The sequence below is a fragment of the Artibeus jamaicensis genome, unplaced genomic scaffold (genome assembly GCF_021234435.1).
Source record: "Artibeus jamaicensis isolate MK-2021 breed Jamaican fruit bat unplaced genomic scaffold, CSHL_Jam_final contig_373, whole genome shotgun sequence".
Taxonomy (NCBI): domain Eukaryota; kingdom Metazoa; phylum Chordata; class Mammalia; order Chiroptera; family Phyllostomidae; genus Artibeus; species Artibeus jamaicensis.
This window is the reverse complement of record NW_026521807.1, coordinates 4847004-4867303: the sequence shown is the minus strand read 5'-3', so window position 1 is coordinate 4867303 and position 20300 is coordinate 4847004. Positions and strand designations below refer to the sequence as shown.

General features: G+C 42.5%; 1 protein-coding gene across 7 annotated transcripts in view; it reads right to left on the bottom strand.

Moving 5' to 3' along the window:
- RASGRF2 (Ras protein specific guanine nucleotide releasing factor 2) overlaps positions 1 to 8195 on the bottom strand; it is a 192590-nt gene extending 184395 nt beyond the window's left edge. For all 7 annotated transcript variants that reach the window (XM_037159313.2, XM_037159314.2, XM_037159317.2 and 4 more), the window contains exon 1: positions 7440 to 8195. In XM_037159313.2, coding sequence (XP_037015208.2) covers positions 7440 to 7727 — 288 coding nt within the window. In that variant the 5' untranslated portion in view covers positions 7728 to 8195. The remainder of the gene's footprint in view (positions 1 to 7439) is intronic.
- Positions 8196 to 20300: the final 12105 nt, after the last annotated feature.

The window sequence follows — 20300 nt, the reverse complement described above, 5'->3', positions numbered from 1 at the left end:
CTGTCCCTGTGAGGTAGGACAGATAGTGAAAACAGCTTTACACCACGATCAGGATTAAAGAATTGATTTCAAATGTCTTTCCTTTAGGATTGAATGGGCCAGAACTTAGTTAAAAGTGAATCCCACCACCTTTTTGTCTGAAAAACTACTAGTCTTAAGTTTTTTCCTTTATAATGATATCAAAGAAAAAAGGATACAGCCATTATAATAGCATATTTTCAAACAGAAACATTACAAACTCTTCCCAAGATCATTCTTTTCAGAGCCACAGCGAGTACAATCTTCAGTGCCAATCAAGGGCCACGCCAAAAGAAAAAACTTCTTTCTATATGAGAGAGATAACATGATATCTGAGACTTGCTTTAAAATAGTCTTAAAAATGTGTGAAGGGAACCAGAAACAAGAACAAAGCAGAAAGTTGATTGGTGAAGCTGGGGGATGGGCGTAAGAGTGTTCTCTGAACTCTTCTATTTTGTATGTGTTACAATAAAAATATTTTTAAAGAGAAAAGAAGAAAAGTACTCCCCGAGTGACGCCAGTAATGAAAATAAAAAGAAGTGAAAGAAGCATCATATTAGACAGGTGTAATGGAAACGCCAGCTGCCCGGTGTTCTGACTGTCCCCGGGGCAGGCCCCGTGGGAAGAGGTGGATGTGGACCATCGTTGCCTGTGAGCCTTGCAACAACCCGATGATATGGGTACTGTCCTGAGCCCCATCTCACAGGAAGGGGTCCAGGCTCAGAAGGAGAAATTGCTCAACATCATATTCGTATCTGGTAAGTACCTGAGGCAAGACTGAAAGCCCTCCAGTTTAACTCCTGAACTGGACCATACGCGATATTACCATCGGAACTGGACACTGATATTCTTGAAGTTAAAAGAAAGTAAATTTTTATTGGATAGGAGCCATCTCTTATTCCTAGGCATCACCATTGGGACTGCACCGGGAATGAGTCCTGATGTTACGCCATGAAGCTTAGGCCGGGCTAGCAGCTCCCCATTCGCACAGAGCTGACCCCCAGGAACCCACCTTCTAACCAGCCCTCCATCTGGCAGCATGGACCCCTCTGGTTAAGTGAGTCCCAAGGTGGCGTGGGATCATAAATATGCTCAGGAAGTGAATCAAGCACTGCCTAAATTAAATCAGACAATGATAAAATAAACCATTTCGGGAACCCAGAAAGAATGCAGAGCCCCATGAAGGGAGTCCCTCGGGTTCCTGCTGTCTGTCATCACAAGTCCCAGCAACGTCACACTGGCGAGTGTGAGAAGAGGCAGCGAAGGAAACTGTGGCCTACGTTTAAACATAAAGCACTAAAGGGTCCATAGACTTTCTTTTTAAGTGTTGCTTTTATTACCACTGTTTTATTTGTAGCTTCTCAAATCGTGTAAGAATTCTTTCATTAACTTCTACTCTCTACTCTGATGCTGTAAGTTACATTTACACGAACTTTCCCAACCTTCTCATTTCTTCCTTTACAGTCAGAAAAGAAAAAAAGTATTATTTAAATAAACACAGATCAACTCAACCTTTTTTTTTTTTTTTTGCCATCTCACTAGAAGTATATTTGGGGCATTTTGCATTCACTATGGGGAAAGTTTAGGAAAAATCCTTGGGGTCCTTATTTTTCATTGAATCATAAGTTTTTCAAGTGCCAGTAAAAAGGAAAACTGAGAACGTGTGCTTTTCTGCATCTCTGTTCCACCTATTGATATCAGTGTTTTCTCAAATAAAAAAAGAAAAAGAAAAACCTGCTACTATTTTTTCCCTAAATATACACACAATTATATTTAAATTTCTTGGGCCAAAATGCTAAAATATGCCTTTTGGTGGAGCCAAAATAAGGTATTTATAATTTCTCAATCAGCTAATATTTTTAAATTACACCAATTGAAATGTAATGAATAATTTTGGAATAATGATTAATGTTTTTGCAATAATGGCCAAATGCTACAAAATAACCAAACATTTACCACAGTGCTACACTGATACCGAATATATATAATTTTTCTGTTTTCTTTTAGTAACTAAGATTTTACTATATACGGTCTTAAATTGAGGTAAACTAATTTCAGAGAGGAATTTATACTGTGAATAATTTAACAGAACCACTACACATCTTTAGTCCTGAAAACTAAACTACCCACCCTGGCCAGGCCGCTCATCGGATTGGAGCGGTGCTCCCCCAACACACACACACCCCACAGCTGCAGGCTGGGCCCTGGTCAGGGCGCATTCAGGAGTCAACCAATCAATGCACCAATGGGTAGAACAACAAAAATCATGTCTCTCTCTCTTCCCCTTCTTCTCTCTCTAAAACTCAGCAATTAAAAAAAAATGAAGCTACCCAAGTTGTAAACAGATTGGATTTACAACTCACATCTTGAAATGTTAATGATACAAATAAGTATCTATATACTCCAACATACATAATTGCATAATAAATATTTAAGGTTTAATGATAGGAGATCAGTACATGGTAATGATATAACTCAGTAAATAGACACATATATCTTTCTTATAGAAAAAAACTGAGCAGGCATAAAAACATAAAACTACCTTAAAATTGAAAATTAGTGGGGTTTTTTTCCTTTAAGTATTTTACTTTTTATGCTATTACAGTTGTCTCAATTATCCCCCTTTTGCCCCCTCCACTCGCCCCGCCCCCACTCCCATCGTTAGTCCCCTCCCGCTCAGTCCCCTCCCGCTCGTTCACGTGCATGGTCCGTGCACAGAAGACCTGAGTGGACCCATATGTTTTACCAGTCTGGCTTATTTCATCACAAAATAATCTTAAAGACTAAGTTTTTGTATTCCACAAAATTAAAATTATATTGACGGTAGAGGACAAATTTATTGGAAAATATATATGAAATCAAATTTAAAATATAATCTGCCTTAAGCAAGCTGCAATATCAACAATTGTTTTAACAAACTATTAGTAAAATGATATAAAATTTAAAAAAAGAAACTATTAGCACTCGCTCACTAAAGCCAGAAACACTGGGTTACCACATTTGCTTTAGGACATAGCATTACCCAATAAAAAGAATATATCTCTATCTTTTAATTCTTGAAAGAGGGAAAAACTATGTTATCACACTACAAATAGTTTCCATCATTTAACAGTACAATTGGCTCTTACTTGTTAAAACCCACAAAAATACTTGTCACAATTAAAATGCATTTTTATGTACATCTGTCACATCAAAGATGGACTTTTCTATGTTAAATTTGTAATAAATACAATAATATAAATAATAATGTTTACTGTAGCCAAAATTAAAATAACTAAATTTTGCCAATCCATAAATTACTTTTCTTCATTTAAGTTTAAATGGCAGCATGGTTACTAAGTTCTAGTAATAAATTATTTTCTTCTCTAAAGTATATTTTCAAACTTTTTATTTATAAGATTTAGGAAATATTTTATTCCATTTATCTTTTATTTGCTTGATAAGCAATGGTTGAAAAGAAAACATTGAGATGTTAATTATATACCAATTGAACAACATGAATGAGAATCAAAAACCACATTCCCCACTCTCCACAAATATGTCAGGGTTAGCGTGCTTTGCCTAATTTGATAAAATGATTAAAATCCTCTGCTTGTGGTCCAGTTAGGAAGGTTTAAGTGACTGGCTTGTAATGAAATGACAGGGGAAATCACGTAGCCTTTAATCCCTCTAAAGTTAAATCAACATATTTAATTCAGCACAAATAAGATAAGTATCTACTACTTTAAACCTCCAGAACTAATGAGATAATTCCACCCCCCCCAAAAAACAGCTGAAATCAGGCTGAAGAGAACACTTAACATTACCTGCAAAATAAGGATAAAGACAGCTTTGTTCTTGTATGTCTCTGCTGCTGGCAGGCAGGACAGACAGAGCCACTTAGACAAACTGACAGTCATGCACTGTCACCCTAAGGGCAAGTATTTTTAAAGGTCCCTAAAGAAGTAAACAAATGCCATGTAAACTTGTTCATTTAAGCGTAAGTCCCATTTTTCTTTGAAAATGTAGTGCTCTACTATTGTATTTCTCAAGAACGCAACTGCCCTTTAAATAGTTTTCAAAAGGAACATAAGAATAAACAAAAAAAGTGATTGACCTACTACAACCCCAAGCTCCCTCCTACCCAGATTTAAAATATCTGAATGTCAGTGGATTTAACCTGTCTCTTTAGCAAGGCAGTCTTCAAGGTTACTCGGTCTTCACATCAGTCTTCAGTAAGATTTTGATTATCGCCCAAGAAATCTGTGAATCTCAGTGTTAGCATAGGTAAAAATGAAAACAAAAATGCTACCAATCTCCAAGAACTAAAAGGGAGGTTCAAAGTAAATTCGATACTGGAGGATAATACCAAGCCTGGCACATATAAAGTACTTACTAAATGTGAATTCCCCTCTTTCTTAAATACCTCCACCTGGAATGAAAGGGAAGTTTTTCATTTTCTGTAAGTGGAGTGCTCTTAGAAAGAAGGACCAACAACACACATTTTTGAGAAAAGGAACACCACCTAAAATTGTGTTACCTAAACTCATTTTGATTATATCACCCTAACTACCACCAAGAAGTAGCCACCAAGGAAGGTTGATAAGAGAGCCTTATAGTCTCCCAATGAGATGCCCCAAAGTGACATCTGGGGACACTACGGGAAAAAATGGGGCAATGCAAATATTCCTTCAACCCAGGCACATTTGGAAAGTGAAAAACAATTTTTATTTTTCTTCTTCACTGGAGACAGTTGAAGACAAAGCAGTTCAAAAAATTAATTTTTTTGTCAATTGACTTTGAATTATTACTTAGATGAATCAAATCAATGAGTGTTTTCTTCTGATAACTTATGTAAAAACACAATTAATTAGAATTTTAAAATTATTTGAAAGAGTAGAATTTAAACTTGCATCCTCTACACAGCCAAAAAGCTCACCCTGTCTGTTAGAAACTTGGAAACAGATGTCATTATTAGAAAGCAACTTGGAAACCATCTTAGCCAAACCCTTAATTTTTACATATTAAGAAACAGAGCTCATTAACAGAAGGGGAAAAAGAGACAACACTAAGAAATTCGCCTAAAGAAGTCGCATAGAAACCTGGTGGAGGAAATGCACTGTACCTCCCGAAGTCCCATTTCAAGCCCAAACCTTCACCTATGTTTACGAGAGTGATGGAGATATTAATGAGGAAAGCTCCAGAAGCATTCTGGGGAAAGTGGGCCTAAGGATGGGCCCTGCTTGGTGCCTTACATGGGCTCTCCACCTCCCCAGTTTCACACGGTCCTGCGGTCTAGGTGCTGACATGAGCACATAAGCAACACAAATCAACTGAAAGAGAACCAACTGCTTACGTAGTAGATTGAAGGTAGATTCTTGTTTCTTATCGTCACAGTTTCATTGTAATTCTTCAAACACACCCAGAGAGGCAGTGGTGGAGAAAAGCATCAGTCTGCTAAACTAACCAAGTCACAGCAGTGTGCCTCAGAGAAGACAAAATTTACAGATTTCCCAATTCAACCCCTAGTCCATTGGGAAGGTGTGTTCTCTTCATCTCAGTGTTTCTACAAGCACCAAAGGTTCTCATTTCTAACCTTTTAAAGAGTATAAAATGATTGAGAAGTACTCATAACTTATGTGATAAACAGAGAAATTTTTTTCATGAGCCGATCAGTTCAGGTCTGCCATCAGAAAGTGTCATAAAAATCAAACATTCTGGAGGTTACATTTCTTTGTCAAAGTGTGGTGTGAAGAAATCGTCCTGAAGACGGGAGTTCAGATGAGAATTCAGGTATTTTCAAGTAGAAGAAAGTTGGCTTTCATATAATAGTAACTAAAAGACAGCCATATTCAAGTTGCAACAAGAAACAACTCCCCACCCCCAGATCAGAAGAATAAATAAAAGTGGTTTTCTCCTGATACTGGTATAAATACAAAGAGAAAACATAATTTGAAATTAAGTCAATGATATATATTCAGAGTAATTTAAAGTACCCTATTTTATTTTAGACATGATAACACTTCAAAGACTTAGTTTGGGCTTCTGGGGCCTTGGAACATACACCTTTAATTAAATCTCACCAGTAAGAAAAAAAAAAAGATCCTATAAAAAAAATCTGTTTCCTCAAAACCCTTCTCCTGCTCTCCATTTAAATTCTGCACTGCATGCCTTGAAATTTAAAGTCATATTTCTAGTAACCACATTACAAAATTGAAAACCAGCTTTTCAAATGACCCTCAACATGCTCTTAAAACCAAAGGGCATGTTTTTTAATTTTCAGATTTATAAGCATTGTAACAAGTTTGATTAGTTAAGTCTGTTAATGGTTTATAGTGAAACCAAAATCTAAAAAAAATCAAACTTCTGGTCGGTCTAGTGCAAACTCCTCTTAATTTTACTCCTCGTTACATGAGCACCAAGGGGTTAGGTAGGCATCTCGCTCATCATACCATCGCTAGCGCCGCCCACAGCCACCCTCGCTGGTTTGCAGCAGAAGCTGTTTAGTCTGCCTTGCACGGAAAATTCGGCTGTGAAATATTTTTATACAACAGCAGAGACAATCAGCCTCTTTTTTCCCCCAAGGTGATCTAGAAGGCAAGTAAGAATTTGGGAGCATAAAATTAGTCTGCTTTAACTTTAATAACCAAACGGTAATTGAAAAAAAAAATTCGCATTTGCAGGAATGAGGCGCGAGAGTTACTAAATGTAGAGAGTTTTTTTCCTCCCTGAGTAGCAAAACTAATAAAATTATGACCCAGAATAAAAAGGTCACATTCGTTTTCAAAGCACTCATTTAAAAGTACAACAGTGAAGCGGTCTTTTGAAACACCCACACGTTTAAACATAGCAAGAATGTGGTACCAAATACTAATCCTGAGGGACTAGATACACATTTCCCTTCGTAATTAGACCCAGCAGGTCAGATGTAAGCAAGGTAAACTGACATAATCCACAAAGGCAGGTTGAAAATGGACAACGGAAAGTGTCTGTCCGTCCTGGGAGCCCCGCTTGTTCCCGGCACAGCCAGCGATCAAACATCTGCGGGCAAAGAACCTACCGCACCAACCGGGCAAGGGAGAAACCTAACTTTCCCAAATAAGTTAGTTCGGTCATGCGGTTCTAAATTCAACAGGTGTCAACACCCGTCACCACACTAAATCCTTCCCGAACGTCTCGAGAAGCAAACGGTGGTTGGTAATGAATCTGAAAAGCCCCGGCCGCTGTCAGGGTCAAGACAAGCGCCTAACCCCAGTGATTACACCGAGGTGGGGAGAAGGAGGGATGGAGATGGGGAGGCGCCTGCCATTAAGGCCACGGGGGAACCTCGAGTCCAGAGCCTGGACTCCGCGTTCCGTCAAGCCCTAGACCTCTGGGGTTAGAAGAGTTAGCGAGTGAGGCGGCCTGAGGCCGGAAGACTGGGGAAGGAGGGCGCTTGGTACCTGCTTGTCCAGCGCGTCCCGAGCCCCGCCTGGCCCTGCCCCGGCCCTGGGCGGCGCGAGCGCCCGCTCGCAGCTGCAGCCCTCCAGGAGGTACATGCCCGCCGGGCGACTGCTCTGCTCGCCCTCGAAGTAGAAGAGCACATTCTGGTAGAGGGCGAACCACTTCTCGTGCCAGCGGCTTGCCTCCGCCGCCTTCTTGCTCAGGAAGCCGCGCTTGGTGCCCTCCTTGCGGGCCAAGAAGGCCAGGTAGAGGGCGTGCCCCTCGTTGTAGCGCACGCTCTTCTGCATGGTGAGGACAAGGGGGGCTCACCCCTGTCTCCCCGCCATCTCCCGGCCGACTCCCCCCAGGGCGTGCCCGCCCGCTCCGGTCCAGGCTGGCAAAGGGCGCCCCCTTTCCTGCCGCTTCGCACCGGGCACGCGCAGGTCCGAGGGGCGCCGGGCTGCGTCCAGGCACCTTCTCCGAGGACGCCGCCTTCCTGGCGGAGCGAAGCTCTGGAGACCCCGACGCCGGTGCAGAGAGTGGCTGGGCGAGGGCACCCCAGCCGCTGGCTGCTTCACGGAAAGTTGCGGGAGCCGGAGACACCGGCCGTGGGCTGAGGAGGCGCGACGCGTGGCAGCCTGAGCAGGACTGTCCTCGGGCAACTAGCTCCGGGAGACAGAAGGTAAAACGTCACGTGGGAGATCAGCTGTAATCGGCTTGGAAACCGACTTAAAGGGCAAAGTCGGCACAGCGACGGTGACGGTACAGCTCGCTCACCCGGCTTGCGTCCCTCCCTCGTCCGCCCAGCTCTGGCCGCTGCCTCTGCGCCCGCGCCAGCGGGGCGGATCGTGGGGAGGTGGAGGCGCGTGGCGATAGCACACGCCCGCTCCCACGCGCGCTGGCACACACACACAAATATATATACTCACATGCACAGAAATGCTCACACTCCGCACAGTCACAATGCACAAATGCTTGCGTTTACACAATTATACATACAACTCTCACACAAACAATACACATACACACTAGTCACAACACATATACACACAAATATTCACATTCGCCAAAAAACTCACAATACTTGCACAGAAAAGTATGCATTCCCATATATATAAATACAACCACAAAGTGCACTCCTACACACAAAAATACACTTATATACAATACACACTTGCACAGGCAACTACACACTCACACTGATAGACTTACCCAGACATTTACACACAAAAACCATACTCTCATACACACACCTGAAATCACACATGCACAGAAAATGGACAGAGACACACATTCACACTCAACACACCCAACAACACTCATACAAACTACACACCAATACACATTTTGTTCACACAGTCATACACACTCACACAGGCAAATACATACTCAGGCAAATAATCATACACAAACACAATAAACATGAACACACATACACACCTGGACACATATACAAACATTTGCTTAAAAATAGACACAAGTACATACTCATACACAAGAACTCACAAACATATGAATACATATTCATGTGAATTCATACACTTTCCTAACACACTCATACATACACCACTGTCATCTGCCACATCCAGCACTCACGCTCATCCATAAATGTGTTTGCATGGCAGTGAGTGGAGTCGCAAGATGGCTTTGCATAACAGCCACCTCGATCTTTCCCTGAGGACTCGCTCTATGGTACTTAAACCAAGAATGAAGGTTAATGAGTGCAGCCCCCCTACCCCATTCCCAGGAAGGTATCAAATGCCATAGGCCCTGTAAGGGGAGGAAAAATTATTATTTTTTTACCCTTCTCTCTTCTTCTGGCTGATCTAAAAATTAAATTGACATGAGACAGATTAGCAGGAGAAAATAACCAGATTTATTGCATATGTATAGATGGGGGTCCCTTATGAATGTGAACCCCAGACAAATCTGGCAGTCTTCTCAGCTATTTTGAGCTAAGTAGGAGTGAGTGAGGGTTGTTGTTTGGGACTTCAAAGGGCAGGCGAAAAACTCACAGGGAGATGAAAAGAGTTAATGTTTAGTAAACAAGTGCTTGTCGGGCCATTTTGAAACAATGAGATACAGAGAAGATTTTGATAAAATGGGCCTGGCTAGGTTCCTCCTTATCATACCCTAACCCATATTAAACTATAATTATCTACATCAGTGGTATCTCAGGATTTCGGTAAAAGAAGCTACAATTTCAACATAGAGTTTCAACCAGGAAAAAAAAATCCAAACGAGGGAGACTTCCCGCCCCTGACAGAGTCTGTCCCCAGCGGCCATGCTGCCCCGGGCTTGCTCTATAATGGAATTCATTTGATTAACAAATCCTGCAGGTACAGCCAAGAAACCAAGACCCCACTATTATAAAATGTGCGTGCAGGAGGAATGATGTGCCCAGCAGCTGTGGGAGAAACCTAGTGAAAACCCCAGGGAAATCCAGTATTTGATTCTGCCGTGTACCTTTTTTATTCCCCTAGTCACTTATTATAAAAATAATTTGCCATGAAGTGTTTATTGTTGAAAATAAAAAATAATAAAGTCCTTTTCTGGGCCACGAATCTGTGACAATACACCTGTCTTGTACCACTAGTTCTATGTTCATGAATTGGTAGCCCGGGGGTTCTGCCGGTTTTGTAAGTGCTGTTTTTACAGAATATTTTAACTCTGCCTCACTGAGCAGCTGAGTGTTTTTACAAAACACACACACACACACACACACATACACACACATTTTAGAAAAAAACTATCACTATTAAAAACTATATAATAAATTGCCATTTGAAATTACCATGAGAACAGTGATTATTTCTCTTTACATATTTTTGAATGTCTAAGAGACAGTGCTGTACTAATTTGGGTTTAACCAGCTGGGTTGTTCTTTAGAAGAGATACAAGTTTAGAGACAATAGTAAATGTGGACAAGGTTTTTGAGACAGATTCTAGACACAGAAGAGATGGCAAGTGCCTCCGAAGGCCTGTTATTTCCCTCGCTGTGGTCCAGTCCCAGCTCTGAGAACTATAAGTGAGTTGACACCTGCTTAACTGATGAGCTCCATTTTGGAGAGGAAACCATTAAGGGTGTGAATTTACTCAAAAACAATTTTGCAATAAGCATTCAAACCTTCTAACCACTTGTTTTTTCAGAAGTGAAACATTCTTTTCCCCAATAAGCAGTATCTATGGTATGAAGGCTAATTTCATTGCTGGCTCATCCTTTCTTCCTGCTCAAATGTCCTTTTGATTTGAACCACAGGAATCGTTCTTCTCAGCCTCTTATCTGTCATCACTTCCTACTGCTAAGGTGTTGCGACCGTCATATGACCCCTCACAGGGACAGAAGGTAACCTGTTTCCTCCGAAATTTGGCTGGTGACCATTGCGGGCTTTAACTGTGGAAATTCACTGTAAGACCTATTTACTGATCATTCGTTTATGTCCTCAATATAATATTTAGGTGACATAGGAGATATTGAGAAAGGACCCCGCCTCTGCTCCTGGTGTGCTCAATCTGTTAGGAATAGGATTTCATGTCTAAGTGCTGCTTCTCACCAGAACATCTGCTTCTCCAAGGCAGGGCCGTCTCCTTAATCCTTGCAGCACCCAGTAGGAGAATGTATGCAGTAGGCACACAAATGATGCATAGCTATTTCCTAAATTAATTTAATATTTGGTGATTGAATCGTTAAAGTGGGCATACCCATTTGCAAATACTAGATCATTCCACACAAGACTATAAGAGATAAAAACCAGAAGTCCCCAATCTCGAGGAGCTATCTGATGACTATCTGATGGGCATTTGGGGGACTTTAGCCTCCTTCACTCACATAGAAACTGCATCCCTGGAATGGTGCCACCTTGAAACCAAAAGGGACAGGAGGTTATGGAAATGAGGATGCTTTTGCCCCAGCTGATCAAACAGGTTGGTAAAAGGGACTCCGTTCCAAGTGGGTGGGAATAAGCTCTTCTGTGAATTCATTGTTTTCCCCTCTTGTATTTCATGGACTCTTTCCCAAGAGGGTCAGTTTAAGTTGATTTTCCAGGGCAACAAAGCACTTCTCACTGATAACAGTGAGAGTGTCCTCTTTGTCATTTTAGGCAAGTTAAGAGAAAAAAAGGTTGAGCAATTAGCTGCCACATCTGGAAACCCTAATTACTGCTTGTGAAGGGAAATAGTAGCCAGATAATTTGACAAAAAAGGAAGGGAGGAGCAAGGAGAAGAGGGAGAGAGGGGGCGTGTTGTGTTATCGGAATTGCCCAAAGCTACTAGGGTTGGGAGGAGCTGATTCCACAGTGTAGAACCTAATCCATAGTTTTTCTAAATCCCTAACTCTGGCAGCAGAAACTGGTCCAGGAGGGGGCCCTGAGGCAGAATACTAATCAGAGGTTTGGAAGAGAAGGAGACAAGCAGATGAGAAAGTGAAGGAGCAGCAGGGCTAGGAGAGTGCCCTGTCCCAGGAGCTTAGAAAAAAAATATGCTCCAAGAAAGAGGGAGTGGCCTTGTTAAGGTCATGCAACTGAGTGTATGCTCTTAAATCCACATTTTTGTCACTGTCACTACCTATCCAATGAGGCTATGTGGCTGCTTAGGCAAGGAATCCCTTTATCCTGCTGTAGAGCAACAAAGATCCTGAGCAAATTTGGGGGGCGCTCTGTGTCATCGTGCTGGATTCAGCTTCTCTCCTTGTGCTGCCGGTGCAGGGGCAGATGGTGAGGCGCACAAGCTGCATGCCTTTGCTTCAACTGGACTTGAAAAGTTTTGAAACCTTGGGAAAGGGGTGGAAAAGGAGTGTGGGAGGCTGTGGGAGTGATTTGAAAGCTATACCAATTTTATTCCTCCCAGAAGTTGGGAGACTTGGATTCCCCTTTGATGCAGAAACTGGCCCTTCTTGAGAAGAACTCCTGGAACAGGCTCTTCAGAAATATAAAGTAAATGCCCTCTCGTCATTATGGGAGAAAAATGTGGAGTGATCTGAATGCAGGTATTTGTCTCAGAAGCTCAGAATTCTTTTATAATACACGTTACTGTGTGCATAGCTACTCTGGGAAGAAAGGTTTCTTTTTCTTCTGGCAGACACTGGCTAAATATATAAATGAAAGCATGACTCTCCTTTCTTGGCATAGAGAGGACTCTATTTCCTAACCTCTCTGCCATGTAACAGGGGTTTGGCTTAAGGATATGGACCAATGGGATGGGCATCTCCTTCCAGATCCAGTCATGATCATCTTTGCTCTTTCTTGGTGCAGTGACCTAGTGTGGTAGGTGTCCAGTAGGAGCCAATGGCACAGCCTCCCCATTCACCCAAGCTGTGTACTCAAGGTGCAACCTCTGTGTGGGCTGAGTACACCCTCCTCTTGTAATTGAGTCTTGGTTGCTGTTGGTGGGTCAATGGGAGGGATTTATCTAGGCCAGTCAGCTGCAAAGACTGGCTGTGACCACTGACCACCAACCTCTGACCACCGTGGAGGATCAGTTGTGCAGGGGCACACCCCACAGAGCAGGACTTACTTTAGCAGGGCTCTGGTGATTGCTGAGTCACCGCTGAGTGGGTTGCTTGTGGGGGTGGTTGGGTGACGGTGCTCCAATGTGGTCTATAGCTGTCCACCGGGTGAGCAGGCTCTGGGGCCTCCCAGTAGGTGCAGGCCAAGGTCAGCTACCCACTGTGTTTTATCCAGGGCCACCTCGCATAAACTACAAAGCAATCTGCAGATGCCTGCTACTCGTGCTGGGTTCGGATGTGCCCAAGCAAGGCCAACCTCTGAACCAAGGCCAGCTGCGGCTAGTTCCAGGCCTGGGGCAATTTAGCAAAAGGTACCAGGCTCACTGAGGCCAAATGCTACTTGTTTGAGGGAATTTAGGAAAATCTGAAGCATGAGCCAAAACAAGCCATTAGTATGGAAAAGCCACTGGAAACAGCTTGGGTGGGCCTGATCGTTGGGTGGGGTGAAAACTCAGGGAATCACAAGTATGGAGAAAACAATGTGAGCCAGATTGACAGAGTCTCAGATATGGCACCTGCCTGCCAGCTGTCAGGGGAGAGCTCCACAAAGGAACAATGGACTCTGCCATCACTTCTGTCTAGGAGAAAGCAGCCCTCAGCTCTCACTCTGATGCCAGACACTTCACTTCCTCTCTGTATGCCTCTGATGCCTTTCGAGCTGCTGCTCTAGTGCTGGGATTTGGAGGAAGTGAGGGTAAGTCTATGTGCAGGCCCTTTTAGAGGAACTGCCTGGGACTCCAAATGTTTTTGTTTTCCACAGCCTCAATCCCCACTGGTTTTTATGGCCAGAAGTTATGGGGACTTATCTTCCTGGCACTGGAACACTGAGCTGGGGGTCCTGGTGTGGGGCTAGGATCCCTTACTCTTGAGACATCCCTCCCAATCTTTATCTAGCACATGTGGGTGTGGGACCAGCCCTTTCAGCATCTCTGCCCCTGCCCCTCCTATCGGTCTTGATGTGGTTTCTTCTTTAATGCTATAGCTGTGGGACTTCCATTCAGCTCCAATTCTGGTGGGTCTTAATAATGATTGTTCTGTAGTTTAGTTTTAATTTGGTAGTTATGCTGTGAGATGAGGCGTGTTCACCTTCACCTCCATCTTGACTGGAAGTCTCTCCTCATTCTTCTTTGAAATCCCTTCCTTTCTACCTCTCCTTACCCTCTACCCCATGTAACCAGTGGTCTGCTTTGTCATTGTAAGTTAGTTTGCATTTTCTAGTTTATATAAATGTGCTGATATAGTATGTGCTCATTGTCATCTGGTATCCTTCATGCAGCATAATGATTTTGAGATTCATTCATTATGATGACTGTATCAATAGTTTGTTCCTTCATTGCTGAACAGTATTCTATTGTATGAGTATGCCACATTTGTTTGCCCATTTCTCAGGAGATGAGCATTTGGTTTTCTTTTAGATTAAACCAAAGATGATTAAGATTTTCCCCTGTGTTTTATTTTTATAAGCTTTCTGGTGTTAGGTCTCACATTTAGCCAATATCCAATAGTTAAGGTCAAAGTGGAGGTTCATATTTTTACATACAGCTACCCAACAGTTCTGGCACCAAATGGCTGAAAAAATTATTCTTTCCCTATAGACTGCCTTGGCACCCTCATCAAATATTAATTGGCTGTACATGTGTGAGTCTCTTTATGGACTCTATTCTGTTTCTTTGATAAATATCTGTACATATACAAATTTACATTGATATATACAGGGGTAGGCAAAAGTAGGTTTACAGAAGAAGACAATACAATAATTAATAAATAAACAAACTACAATATAAGAATAATTAATAAATAAGCAATAATACAAGAATAACTGTTTTGCATACTTTTGCAAACTGTAAGTCTGCTTTTGCCAATCCCTGCAATATTCTGATGAACATCACACTGTCTTGCATTTTAACTTTCTAAATACTCTTAAAATCAAGTAGAATATGGTTTTCAGCTTGGTTCTTCTTTTTCAAAAGTGTTTTGGCTATTCTCAGTCTTGCAAGTCTATGTAAATTGCATATCTAGCTTGTAAATTTCTTTCAAAAATTCTTTCTAGGATTAGATTAGGATTGGGTTGAATTCATAGGTCAATTGGAGGAGAACAGACATCTTAATAATACTGAGCCCTCCAATCCATAAACATGGTACATCTCTCTATTTGTTTAGGTCTTCTTTAATTTCTCTCAACAGTATTTTATAGTTTTCAGTTCACAGGTCTTCCATAACTCTAGTCTAATTTATCTCTAACTATTTAATATTTTTTATGCAATAGTGCCTTAGTCAGCTTGGGCTGCTATAACAAAATGCTGTAAACTGGGTGGCTTATCGACAACAGATTTTTATTCCTCACAGTCCTGGGGGCTGGAAGTCCAAGATCACGGTGCCAGTGTGGTTGGGTTCCAGTAAGAGCCCTCTTCCTCTGTGCAGGTGGATGACTTCTTATCGAATACCCAACATGGCAGAGAGAGAGCGCATGCTCTGGTACCCTTCCTCAGCTTATAAGGCCTCCAATCCCATTCATTAGGGCGCCCTTCTCATGACTTAATTACCCCCCAAAGCCCCACTTCTGAATGTCATCACACTGGGGTGGAAGATTTCAACTCATAAATTTTGAGGGGACACAAACATTCAGTCCATAACAGATAGTAAACTATATGTTTTCATTTATCTTCTGGTTGTTCACTGATAGTATATAGAAATAAAATTGATTTCAATATACTGATCTTATACCCTGCAACCTTGATGCAGTCACTTACAAGTTCTTGTAACCTTTTTGTAGATTAAGATTTTCTATATAGATAATTATGATACCAATTAATAAAGGTAGTTTTATTTTTCCTTTTATGTCAGTATGTCTTTTATTTCTATTTCTTCTCTTTTGCTTTGGCTAGAACCTCTAGGAAAAAATATTAAATAGAAGTGGTGAGAGTGTAAATCCTTGTTTGTTCCTGATCTTAGGAGAAAAGAATTCAGTATTTTGCCCTGCCCGGTGTGGCTCAGTGAGTAGGACATCATCCCGCAAACTGAAAGTTTGTGGGTTCGATTCTGGGTTAGGACACATGCCTGGGTTGCAGGCCAGGATCCTGGATGGGGGCGTGGGAGGGGGACCAATCGATGTTTCTCTTCCTCTCTTTCTCCCTGTCTTCCCCTGTCTCTAAGTAAATAAAACCTTTATAAAAAAAGAAGTCAACCTTTTTACCACCACTGAATATGATGTTAGCTGTAGGTTTTTTCACAGATGCCCTTAATCAAGTTGCTGAAGTTTGCAGCTATACCTGGTTTGCTGAGTTTTTAAAAATCAACTGCATGTTGAATTTTGACAGATGCTTTTTCTGATATTCATATGGTTTTTCTTTTTTAACTATTCATTATGGTAAAGTAATAGTTTATTTTTCAGTGTTAAATAAAACTTGCATTCCTGGGATAAACTCTATGCCACCATGATGTATCATCTGCTGTTAATCCCATTCAGTGTGTTTTTCATCCCAAACATTATATTTTTCATCTCTAAGTCTGATTTGGGTCTTTTTGTTTTGCTTTTTCCTCTTCGTCATGTCCGTGCTTTCTTCTACCTTCTTGAGCATATAGGGTATGTTTATATCTGTTCTAATGTCCTTGTCCAACAGTTGTCATTTGTGTCATTTCTGGGTCTGCTGTCATTGGTTACATTTTCTCCTTCCTATGAGCCACAATAGCTGCTCCTTTCTATTTTTGTTTAGATGACAGATACTGTGAATTTTACCCTTTGGAGCCTGTTGTTCTTGTTTATTGCTTGTCATAATATATTCCTTTAAGTATTTTCAACTTTGTTCTGCAACTGAGGTAACTTGAAAATGGTTTGATCCATATGAGACTCACTTTTAAGCTTTCGAAGGTGTATCCAGAACGGCCGTTAGTATAGGTTGATATGGCCCATCATCCGAACACTATTTGGTACCCATGTGTTAAGAGACTTCCATTCTCGCTACCAGGAAGTGGTATAAGCTCTGGGGAGTTTCCTCCTGCTCCTTTCTGGAGGTTCTTTTTCTGGCCTTACTCATTTTCTCACATGCATGAGCCAATTGGGACTCAGCTAAAGATCAGAGGCAAACCTTCTGCAAATTCAGAGCTCTCTCTTTACACAGCTGTCTCCTCTGTAGCAGTCTGTCCTGTGTATTCTCGCCACTGGCTTCCCCCAGCTCCAAATCTTGTCTCTCCAACTCCGTGAGGGCGCCAGGTCTTCTTTGGGGTCTCCCCTTCAGCATTCAGCCTGGCAACCCTCTCAGGCCATGGTCTGGGGCATGTGTAGGGCTCATTTCACTTGCTTCCTTCATTCAGGGATCACAGTCCTTACTGCTGATCATCTCATGTCTGAACGTCACTTCTTCATATAGTTTTTAGTTATTTAAGGCAATAAGTAGAAGTTGGTTCTTTGTTCTTGAGAAATGATTGGACAGTTGATCACAGATGATGAAGAGTTAATGCTGCTCAGATAGCTATGAAGTAAACCCACAGGTAGGAGCTTTAACCCTCATGCAGGAGAGACTGAAAAAGAGATGCACCAAGCTCTGTGAGCCTTCATGGTGGCCTGGACTATTGATGCTATACCCGCCTGAGGTGTGTTGTTTAACACTGAAGATCATAGATGGCTCAGGTAGAACTCTGAAGTCCCATTAGAGTCTTAATGCAAGCCCTTGGGGTAGGACATGCATTTCCCCCTAATTAGAGTGAATCCTCCTTTCATAAAATCATCCTGGGAGGAGGTTGATTCTAAGACAAGAAATAAGAACTGGGGAGGAAAAGCTTGGATTGAGGAGAGAGAGAAGCTCTTTATCTAATAGAGAACTCCCAAGTTAGTCTCCATTTTTATTCTGTTTTCTCCAAGCCCACCATTCTCTGTAGTTCTGAGGGAAGTTAAAGGAAGGACCTACTTCACGGCTGATAATGATGAGTGGTGCTCCCCCTGCCAAGCTCATCCCCAGTGACCTGAGAGAGGACAGAGACCTAGAGTGGAAAGGAGGTGATTCCAGCTTCAAGGGGATGACAAACAAAGGGGCCGGCATGGCAAACGAGAGAGGAAGCTAGAGCAGAAAACCACGTGCAGACTTTTTATGACCCCTCATAAGGAAGCACCCAATGGCTTCCTAGCAATAACGAGGAGACACTTTGAGATGGCAAAGTCTTTATAGTCAACCAGATTGGGGCATGGAAGTGTGCTAGTTGGTCTAGACATGAATGAACCTGTCTCCTTATTTGCCATCTCTGACTGCCAGTACCTAAATGTGTTATCTCTCTCTCTCTCTCTCTCTCTCTCTCTCACACACACACACACACACACACACACACACACACCTAGGTGAACTGAACCAGATACTATTGGAGTACACTCTACTAAGGAGTACACATGGACATCCTTGAAATTGACTGAAATCAAAATGCCTTCCCCCAAATACATGAACCACATACACACTCAGATGTGCAGGGCCAGTGGTTTTCAACTTCATTTGAATATTAGGATCACATGGGCACTTTAAAAGAAGACCAATGACTATGCCCAGCTTCAGAAATTCTAATTCCAGTTGGTCTGGGGTAAGGCCCAGTCATCTGCATGTTCGAACTGTTGAAGCAATTCTAATGGCCAGCTAGGGTTCAGAACTACTGCCCTAGGTCTCTGAGGCTCATACCCCTGCAGGGCTGTACAAAACCGTCCCTCTCATCTAGGCCTGTGAGGTAGAACAGCCTGCTCTGCCAGCGTCCACTGCAAGTAGCCTGGTAACCACTGCTCTCTCTTCCTGTTCATCCTCACTCTTTCTCTTCTACTGGGTTATTTCACCTGATTCGCAGCTCCATGGGCTAGAACAACAGTCCCCAACCTTTCTGACTCCAGGAACAGGATTTGTGGAAGACAATTTTTACACGGACCCAGAGGAAGGAGATGGTTTCGGGAAGATCCAAGCATGTTACATTAAAGCTCACCTCCTTTTGGGCGGCCCAGTTCCTAACAGGCAAGACCTGTACCAGTCTGCTGCTCAGAGGTCAAGGGCCCCTGGGCTAAAAGGTTAACCTCAGGCAGCCACAGAAAGCCAATCAGAGAGGTGCTGTCCTTCTGGGTGTCAGTTTCCACAGGCAGAGAGCTGCTCTCCTTCCACCTGAAGCCCAGTCTGCCACGGCACAATGGCAGTGAGATTTGGAGCCTTGCCTCTTCGCTGCAGTCTGGATTTCAGAGGGTGACCACCTTGTCCCAGGTTGCCCAGGACTTTCCTGGTTTTAGCACTGAAAGTCCTCCATCCTGGGAAACCCTGTACTCCCTGACAAATGGGAAAGGTTGGTCTCCCTAACCCTGGTGTCAGTTCATGACTTCTTGGTTCCCAAGGGCTGGTCTCAAGTCCATTCAAGGTTCAAGTCCATCTGAGTATGTGAGGGTAGAAGTGGCAAGTTACCAGACAACCTAATGCTCACTTACCATTCTGGGGCTTATTATCAAATCTATGAAGTTAAATTTCCATAGTTTCTTTTAAATGATAAAATTGTCATGATCTGAGGCAGTAAATGTGTCAGAGTAAAAACACACACATAGAGTAGCATATGTTCGCCTGAGGCAGATAGAGTGAGATTCTGTAGCTGCTGCTCTTAGTTCTCAAGTAGTATGGGAATATAATTTCTAAATGTGGTTTATTAGTCTTTGTGCAGCCTTTGGTAAAATTGTAAAAATATATACAAAGAATAACAATGTGTATGGGTGCTAAATTTGAAAAAGACATTACTCACCTACCACTATCAAAACATGTGCTCTGAGTTCATTTGCCATCACTAGAGACAGAGTCCGGGGCTCCGTCCACATTCCTTCATCAAGCCCCACAGGGGGCCAAGGACGGACATCTGGGTCGGAGAATGCTGGGGGCAGGAGATGCTATCGGGTTACACAAGACGCAGAGGCGGCAGTGTGCAGAACAAGGTGGGCCCCTGAAGGGCCTCCACTAAGATGGAGACCTTGCACAATCTGCGGGTTCATCATTCTGATCTAGCGTTACTGCATCCCCATGCAGTTATTGCAAAGGCTTGCTCCCAGGAAGGGCACACACATCTTTGTGTGAATGGATGTTGCAGCTTCTGTTCCTTCTTAACAAGGGAGACAGAGCAGCACAAAAGCCCTGGACCAAAAGGAAATATTGGAGGGAGGGAGGAAGGGAGAGAGAGGGGGAAGGACAGGGAGGTGGAGGATGACACTAAATTCTGGCCAAATTACGTATTTAAAATAACTGGGGCAGGGGAGATGGGGAGATCTTATGTCTTTCAGAATCCAGTAAGGAAATTTTAAATCTTTTCAATACAGAGAACTTAATTCGGGATAGAAGACCAAAAGAGCCAAATGGGTTCAGGGTAGAAAGGAAGACACTACAACTTA